Source organism: Cervus elaphus, chromosome 4 (genome assembly GCF_910594005.1).
Source record: "Cervus elaphus chromosome 4, mCerEla1.1, whole genome shotgun sequence".
NCBI lineage: Eukaryota > Metazoa > Chordata > Mammalia > Artiodactyla > Cervidae > Cervus > Cervus elaphus.
Genome location: NC_057818.1, coordinates 49,090,477 through 49,098,989, shown reverse-complemented (window position 1 = coordinate 49,098,989; position 8,513 = coordinate 49,090,477). Strand labels below are relative to the sequence as shown.

At 55.5% G+C, this 8,513-nt stretch overlaps 1 protein-coding gene and 1 non-coding gene across 2 annotated transcripts; one reads left to right on the top strand and one right to left on the bottom strand.

Annotated features, from left to right (window-relative positions):
* Positions 1-889: 889 nt before the first annotated feature.
* On the bottom strand, positions 890-5,098 carry NCCRP1 (NCCRP1, F-box associated domain containing). Its single transcript, XM_043895288.1, has 6 exons — positions 4,627-5,098; positions 3,627-3,689; positions 3,487-3,538; positions 2,590-2,685; positions 1,861-1,999; positions 890-1,727 (listed from the first exon to the last, which is right to left on the bottom strand). Exons 1-6 carry the CDS (start codon positions 4,916-4,918, stop codon positions 1,587-1,589), a joined length of 783 nt encoding a protein of 260 aa, XP_043751223.1. The 5' UTR covers positions 4,919-5,098; the 3' UTR covers positions 890-1,586.
* Positions 5,099-7,384: 2,286 nt separating this feature from the next.
* On the top strand, positions 7,385-7,457 carry TRNAE-UUC. The gene has a single exon. It is a non-coding gene; the product is annotated as a tRNA-Glu (tRNA).
* Positions 7,458-8,513: the final 1,056 nt, after the last annotated feature.

The following is an 8,513-nucleotide window of genomic DNA, read 5'->3' as shown; positions in this document are numbered from 1 at the left end:
CTGGAGTAGGAAATGGCAACCCATCCCAGTATTCTTGCCTGGAAAATTCCATGGACAGAGGAACCTGGAGGGCTGCAAAGAGTCGGACATGACTGAGCATGCACACTGGGTCTTAGTTGTGGCACGTGGGATCTAGTTCCCCAAACAAGGATGGAACCTGGGCCTCCTGCCTTGGGAGCTCAGAGTCTTAGCCACAGGACCACCAGAGAAGTCACACTGCTGGCTGATTGTTAAACTGAAACGCTTTCCACACTTTTTGGTGGATAGCCACTTTCTGAGTCCCCCCTCCCCACACCAGGTGTTCAGGCCTGCCAGGGACCTCAAGACTCTCTCAGGATTCATACGTAGGATGGTAAGAGGCCTTCAAGGACTCTGCCCCATGTAGATCCAGGGTCTGTTTTGTGATCTGCCCACAGCCCAGTACTCATGGGTTGTGAAATACATTTAACGCCCCAGGTTCCAACACATGGAGAACACTTTCATTCTAATCTGCATATTTGTGAAAATTCAAATTTGCAATTTACGACTCCTAAGGATAAGGACCCTTGATGAGTACCTGGGTTTGGGGGATCTGGAGGAGTAAGAGAAGAGCAATGAGGGGTCTTGGGAGGAGGAGAAGTAGAGGGATAGCTCTGGGGGATGATAACATGGGATTGGGGGGAGAAAGGAAATCTGGGGACATTGCGAGAGTTAGGAGACATGGGAGAAGAGTAAGTGGAGATGCTGCTGCTGCTGCTAAGTCGCTTCAGTCGTGTCCGACTCTGTGTGACCCCACAGACGGCAGCCCACCAGGCTCCGCCGTCCCTGGGATTCTCAAGGCAAGAACACTGGAGTGGGCTGCCATTTCCTTCTCCAATGCATGAAAGTGAAAAGTGAAAGTGAAGCGGCTCAGTCGTATCCGACTCTTAGCAACCCCATGGACTGCAGCCCACCAGGCTCCTCCGTCCATGGGATTTTCCAGGCAAGAGTACTGGAGTGGGTTGCCATTGCCTTCTCCAGTAGAGATGCTATGAGGCCATAAATTTGGAACATAAGAGATCAGAGGTCAAGGGAGGCGCTGGAGATCAAGGATTAGAGGACATGCAAGTGGGACGTGAACTCGGTGAAGTTCTAAGGAGCAAACACCAGGGAGACAGCATTCCTTGGGCACATGTATTTATTCATTCAGCCAACAAAGGTTTATTGAGCCCCTATTATCTTGTCAAGCACTGACTCAGGAAGAAGTGGCCACTGCCCTCATGCAGAGTGCAGCAAAGATGCCAGCAAGACAGACATTCAAAGATGTGTGAAGATGCAACTGAGAAGCCAGGGGCCAGGCAGGATTACAGGGCATAGGAGGTAGTATGTGATCCAGGAGCAGCCAAGGGGACAGGAGGGTATAAAGGGGGAAGGGGGATGCTCAGGGAACATGGTGGAGCCTCAGGGTCAGGAGGTACTAAGGGTTAGGGACTTCTAAGGCTTCAGGAGCTGCTAGGGGATCAGAGAGATGCTAAGATATCAGAAGTGATAAGGGAATAAGAAGTTGCTGAGGGGTTGGTATCTTGTATCATCATATAAGAGGTCAGGAGGGACCCAGGGTCAGCCAATCACTCCCGGAATTGCACGGACACAGAAGAGTCGGTCACCCTAGTCCGCCGCAGCCCACCACGCTCCATCCGGTTCTTGGTCTTGTGCAGGAAGTGGACAAAGCGGACGCCGGGGCCGTACTGGCGGAATACGTGGGACACCTGGGGTGGCACCAGGGTCAGGAAGAAGTTCTTATTGGGGACCCATAAACCCTGCTCTCCTCCCTTCTCCCTCTGTGAGGTCTTGGGACACGAAAGTGTATATGGGGGTGGTGGCCAGGGTAGGGCGTCTCACCTGGACCCAGTGGCCGGGAGGGCCTCTCCCAGAGGTGCGGGGGGCCACGTGGTGCTGGGCGATGACTGTGCTGCGGTCAGCGGCCAGCAGCCAGACGTGCAGCTCATACACACACGCGTCCAGTCGGCTGTCCTCGAACCTGGGGTCGGGGGCAGGCCTTCAGCTGCCACCACAGCCCCCACTCCTGGTACGATTGCTGTTCCACACACACACCCACTGGCACTCACTATGTGCACCGGGGCTGGGTGCTGCTTGTGACACGGCAGTGACCAAGACAACTTCTCGCCCTGCTCTCATGGAATTCATAATGGTCCAGTGGGGGAGGTGGACAGGTCATTAAGAAGCGTCAACCAGGCATGGTCAGGGCTGGGATAGGGGACATTCGGGGTACTGGAGCATAATGCATCTGACCCAGCTTGGGAGTGGTCAGGGAAGGCTCCCCGTGGCCTGAGTTCAATCCCTGGTTGAGGAACTGAGATCCCTCAAGCTGTGAGACGCAGCCAAATAGAGGGGGGAATCCATCTCAAGAAAAGAGGGTGACCAACATCCAAGGAAGAAAGAAGAGGCTCTGGGCTGGAGCATTTCAAGGACAGAACGATTCAGAGCAAAGGGGCCAGAGAGATGGAAAGGGCTGGGTCCCGCAGTGGCAGGAGGCTCTCGGGGAGCACGGGGCGAGGCATGTGCTTTGGGGAGCCTGGCTGGGCGGGCGGGCGGGGCGGAGGCACGCACCAGTCCATGACCGTGATACGCGGCTGCTCATCGTCCAGGAGCTCCTCCCACAAGCCCTCGGCCAGAAGGTCCACGCACTGCTGCTTCACCGTCCAGCTGGGAGAGAGGGCACGGGGGAGGGAGGCTGTCTGGTCAGCTGGGCCCCCAGAAGCGGGGCACCCTGACCGTCGCACCCTCCTAAACACGTCAAAGGCGCTGGCCTACGGGGGCTGAGCACCCACTTAGCACCTCACAGCCTCGGTTCCTATGAGCTTCTCTGAACCCGATGTTGCAGATGGGGAAACCGCAGTGCAGACAGGGAAGTGACTTACCAAGATCGAGCAGCAAAGACGTGGCGGAGCTGAACCCAAGTGCCTGTGACTCAGAGCCCCTGAGTTGTGGCATCCCACCCACTATGCAGAAAGGGGGCCCGGTTTAAAGGCAGACAGCTGGTGGCCTAGGTGACTCTCTCGTTCCCACAGAAAGAGGCTGAGTATAGGAACAGTGTTAACTGCTAGGCTTCCCTGGTGGCTCAGGCAGTAAAGAATCCCCCCGCAATGCTGGAGACCCGGGTTGGATTCCTGGGTCAGGAAGATCCCCTGGAGGAAGGGAATGGCAACCCACTCCAGTATTCCTGCCTGGAGAATTCCATGAACAGAGGAGCCTGGTGGGCTCCATCCATGGGGTCGCAAAGAGTTGGACACGAACTGAGTGACTAAGCACAAAATGGAACACCTACTACGTGCAAGCTAGCCAGACCCTATGCCGTGTGTTTTATGGGCATGCTTTTATGATCCATCCCATTTACAGAGCAGGAGGCAAGGGCCCAGAGAGGTAAAGACAGCTTTTCCAGGTCCCACAGCGAGGGAGGCCGGAAGAGGGAATCAAATGCAGGCCACGTGTGTCCCGGCCACTCACCTGAGGTTCTGTTGGAGTTTCTCAGTCCTGATGTGCCAGCCGCGGAAATTGCCTGGCGGGTAGAGGAGTAAAGGATTAGAACGTGCCCCTTCTCCAGGGCCACCCCCTCCACAGCATGCGGCTAGCCTCCGGGCACTTACCCAGAGCCTCCAGGGGTTGCTGGGTGGGACCGGTAGGGGGAGCTGGCTCATAAATGTTGATGCCTGAAACGCGCAGGGAAGCGGAGCCTCAGGCGGGCTGAAGCTGCCCTCCTTCCTGCAGGCTCCCCGCTCCCTGCCCGCTGGACTCGGCTGGAAGGACGGGAATCAGTGCCCCGCCTGCCAGACCAGACCAGCCAGGCAGCGGGGAGTGAGTCAGGGCCCTGGGAGAGCCCTGAGAATGTCCTGGGGTCAGAGGGCCAGTGCTCGGAGGGGGAGGGCATTGTGTCGATAGGGGAAGAACAGAGGGAAAAAGAGAGAGAGGAACCAAGGGTAAGAGAGAGAATATGGGAGGAGGGAGATAGCTCCGGGAGATAGTGAAGGACAGGGAGGCCTGGCGTGCCACAGTCCATGGGGTCGCAAAGAGTCGGAATGACTGAGCAACTGAACATGGGAGGAGGGAGGGAGAGATATAGGGTGAGACAGACCCTGTGAGACATAGAGACACAAGATGTAGAAAGAGACAGAGATGCAAGTGAGACAAAGAGACATGCTGAGAGAAAAGGGGACAGAGAAGGAAGTGCTAGAATGCATGGCTGCTGTCGCTCAGGCGTGTCATTTTCTTTGCGACCCCATGGACTGGAGCCCGCTAGGCTCCTCTGTCCATGGGATTCTCCAGGCAAGAATCCTGGAGTGGGTTGCCATGCCCTCCTCCAGGGGATCTCCCCGACCCAGGGATCGAACCCGCGTCTCCTGCATCTCCTACAGTGCAGGTGGATTCTTTACCGCTGTGCCACCGGGGAAGCCCCAGAGAAGGATGCAGAGGAATCAAAACACAGAGGGAGACTTCAAGAGACAGAGACGGGAAACAGAGCAAGAGAGACAAAGAGACAGACAAAGAGAAGACGAGACCGACGGTCTAGGTGAGCGAGTCCACGCGAAGGAGACGGAGGCGTGGCGGCCTCCCGGCTGCTGCAGCCTCGAGCGGACCAGGGCCCCGCACCTTCGGGGTTGGGCGAGCGCAGCAGGTTGCGGTAGAGCGGCCGCCGCAGGAACAGCAGCTTCCAGGTGAGGCGCGGGGGCAGCTCCAGACTCCCCCTCGGCGGCGCCCACTCCTGCAGCAGCAGCTGCCGCGCGTGGGCCTCGGTTGGCGACTCGGGCGCGGGGAGCCCGGGGGTCTCGGGGGCCGCGGGCGAAGGCGGCGACGGGGGCGGGGGCGGCGACGCCGGCTCCTGGGGGCTCGCGGGTTCCTCGATCCCGCCGCCGAGCTCCGGTCCTTCCCGCACCTCCTCCATCGCTCGGGTCTGGGTGACTGACTGTCCCGGCTCCTCCGCAGGGTTCGGGGTGAACCCGGGGCGGGAGAGGGCGGAGCGCCTCGGCTGGCCTTTAAGTAGAGGGGTGTGTTGGGGGAAGGATCCGGGTCCCCAGGCCCTCCTCCCTCGGGCTCGGGAGCCCAGGTCCCAGCCCCTCCTTCTCCCAGCCTGAAGAAGTCCGGGTCCCAGCCCAGCTACGTTTCACAAGCCTCCTGCTCCAGTTTCCCCAGACATCAGCCCTGGAGAGGGGTGTGACCAAGGCGCTAATGCCAGGGCTCGGCTCGCTAATGAGGCGCATCCACCTCATTAACATCCCGCGTGGCTGGAGGAGAGCTTAATTAATGAAGCCCCCCTCTCCCCCAGCAACCTCCCAGTCAGCTGGGCATGCCGTAAGGAGTGGGGGTGGGAGGGGAGTCCCGCCTCTGCTTGTTCCTCCTTTGCCCCCACTTGGGACACAAACTTGGGACCTGATATTTCTTGTCCCAGAAGCATAGTGGCGGGGGGGGGGGGGGGGCGGTGCAGACAGAGAGAGACCCAGAGAGACCCTGAGCTAGAGATGGGGAGTCACAGAGATGGGGGACCCGAGGGAGACAGTGAGATAGTGTCAGGAAGGAAGGTAGTAACCCCTCTTGGGTATCAGGGTGCCTTGCATCTCTTCCTGGGGTTGGGGCAGGTGGTGCAGGCTGGCCAAACCTCCTCCCTGGGAGGTCATAGGGAGTTTGGAGTCAGGGCTGGAGCGATGGCGGGGGCAGGAGGTCGGGGCGCGGAGGAAGTGGGGTGGCGGAGGAACCTGTAGGGCCAGATGCCCACGGCCACATCCTGCCCTTGCCACATCCCACAGCCCGCCCAGGTAAGCACAGGCTCAGTGCCACATAAGTTACCGTAACAAGTGCCACAGTGGGTGCTTTCTGCTTGCTAGATGTGTCCTAAGCTTTTACAAGTTCATTTCATCCTCTAACAACGTAGGTGCTACTATTACGGGCATTTTATACGTAAAGAAAAGATAAAAGTGAATGAATGTGGAGTTGCGTGCCAGCCGCATGCACCCCAGCATCCAGCTTGCACGCCAAGAGTAGGGAGCTGTTGTTATCCCCATTTCACAGATGAAAAAACAGAGGACTCCCTCACAGGCCTGGTCCCATACCACCCCAGATAACCCCATATGCTTCCCGCCCCAGATTCCCGCAAGATGCTGACAGACACATTCTGCAGCCGCACAGCCTGGAGCTCACACCCAAATGATGATGCTCGTGTAATTAATGCCTGTGTGCCAGGCATTGTTCTAAATTCTTTAGGTGGAGTAATTAATTCAATCTCATATCTTCCATAGGAAATAGGTACTATTGTCATACCCATTTTGCAGACTCTTACTTTTGTAGAAGTCTCCGTAACCGAGAGTAGAAGTCTCAGTTACTGAGACTCAGAGAGGTCTAGTAACTCACCCAAGGTTGCACAGCTGCTACGTGGCAAATTGGACACGGAGTCTCATGTGATACACAGGGAAGCAGGTTCAAATTGCCCCCAGAGACAGTGGCTCACACAGAAACAGATGCGAGAACATAGTTACATTTTCTGAGTGTCTGCCTTTAACTCATTAAGTCTTACAACAATCCTGGGAGGTGGGGACGGGTAATAGTTCCTCCATGGACTGACTGGGGAACTGAGCGGCAAAAGAGGTGATGTGACCTATCCTGGGAAAGCTGGGAATTAGCCAGGGCCCTGGGGGGAGGAAGGACCCACAGAAGGGGACAAGCTGACTTATGTGCAGTATCCCTGCTCACCCAGAAGTCCTCAAGAGGTTTCCAAATGCTTGCAGAGCCCATGATCCACGCGTCACAGGAGACACTAGCACCACCACCGCAAGCGCACAGACCCACACCCAGGCCTGGCCGCCTGCCTGTCTTCATCGGAGGAGGAGGAACGGATAGAGTCAGGAGGAGGAGTCTAGTGGAGTCAGAGCTGTCCCCAGGTCAGAATCCAGGGCAGGGATTGGCTCAGAGCCAGAGACCAAAAAAAAAAAAAAAGGCAGGAAATCGGTAGAATGAGGATCAACACCCCTCCTCTGTCTGCCCCGCTCCTGCCTTGGTGTCCACATTATCTCACTCCTGGGGTCCTCAGCCCCTTCCCTTACACACACACACACACACACACACACGGGCCACAGTCAAAGGGGTCTTATGAAAGGTTAAACACAAGTAATCACTCCCCTACTTAAACCTGCCATGGCTCCCCAGTGCCCTCAGGAGAAAAATCCCAGCTCTCTGCCAGCACTCAAGGCCCTGGATTTCTGGTCCCTGTTCTCTCCCATCTCAGGGATTTTGCTCTGAAAGTTCTTTCTACCCAGAATGCCCTTCTGTCTCACCCATATCCTCATATCAAATGATCCCCAAACTTTAGGGCTCACTAGATTCACCCAGGAAACTTATTTTAAACATGTATTTTCAGGCTTCCCTGGTAGTCCAGTGGTTAAGATTCTGCACTTTCAATGCAGGGGGCATGGGTTCGATCCCTGGTCAGGGAACTAAGATCCCACATGTGTCATGGCATGGCCAAAAGAAAAAAAAATGTATTTTCAAACCTTACTCCCAGAAGTCTAATTCAGTCCCTGTGGACCCAGAATCTGGAATTTTAGAAACACCCACCCTATCACCCCATACTATGAGAAATATTTTTACTTAAATCTGAGCGATCTGGGAGCCATACAGAGCCAAATGTCTTTCAACATTAGATCTCCAATGTCTCCTTTCTTCATCTTCCGATCAGCAAAGGTCCCAGTGGGGGTACTCAAGCTCTGAAACAGTGATCTAGAAGCAAAGAAAGCAGGTTGGTGGTTGTCTGGGCTGTAGGGCAGAGGGGTGGCCTTTCTGGGGTGAGAAAAAAGCTTTATCTTAATTGTGGTAGTTATACGGGAGTATACACTTGCCAAAATTCATCAAACTGTGTCTTTAGAATGGGTGTGTGTGGGGGGTGACTTCCCTGGTGGTCCAATGGTTAGGAATCCGCCTGCCAATGCAGGGGACATGGGTTCCAACCCTGGTCTGAGAAGATCCCACATGTCTGGGAGTAACTAAGCCTAAGCACCACAAATACTAAGTCCGTGCTCTAGAGATCCTGCTCCGCAACAAGAGAAGCCACTGCAATGGAAAGCCTGAGCACCGCAACAAAGACCCAGTGCAACTGAAAGAAAAAAAGGGTTTAGGGACTTTCCTGGTGGTCCAGTGGTTAAAACTTCACGCTGCAATGCAGGGGGCAAAGGTTCGATCCCTGGTTGGGGAACTAAGATCCTGCGTTCAGCCAAAAATAATAAAATTTAAAAAAATTAATGGGTGTGTTTTCTTGTATGTAAATTATATCCCAGTAAGAAAAAAAGCCAAAAGGATACCGGCAGTCCTGACATATAGACAAGGAAATAGCAACAAACCTCCCCCTCCTCTCACTTGGTTGCTCAGTCACGTCTGACTGTTTGCAATCCCATGGACTGTATCCTGCCAGGCTCCTCTGACAATGGGATCTCCCAGGCAAGAATACTGGAGTAGGTTGCCGTTTCCGCCTCCAGGGGATCTGCCTGACCCAGTGA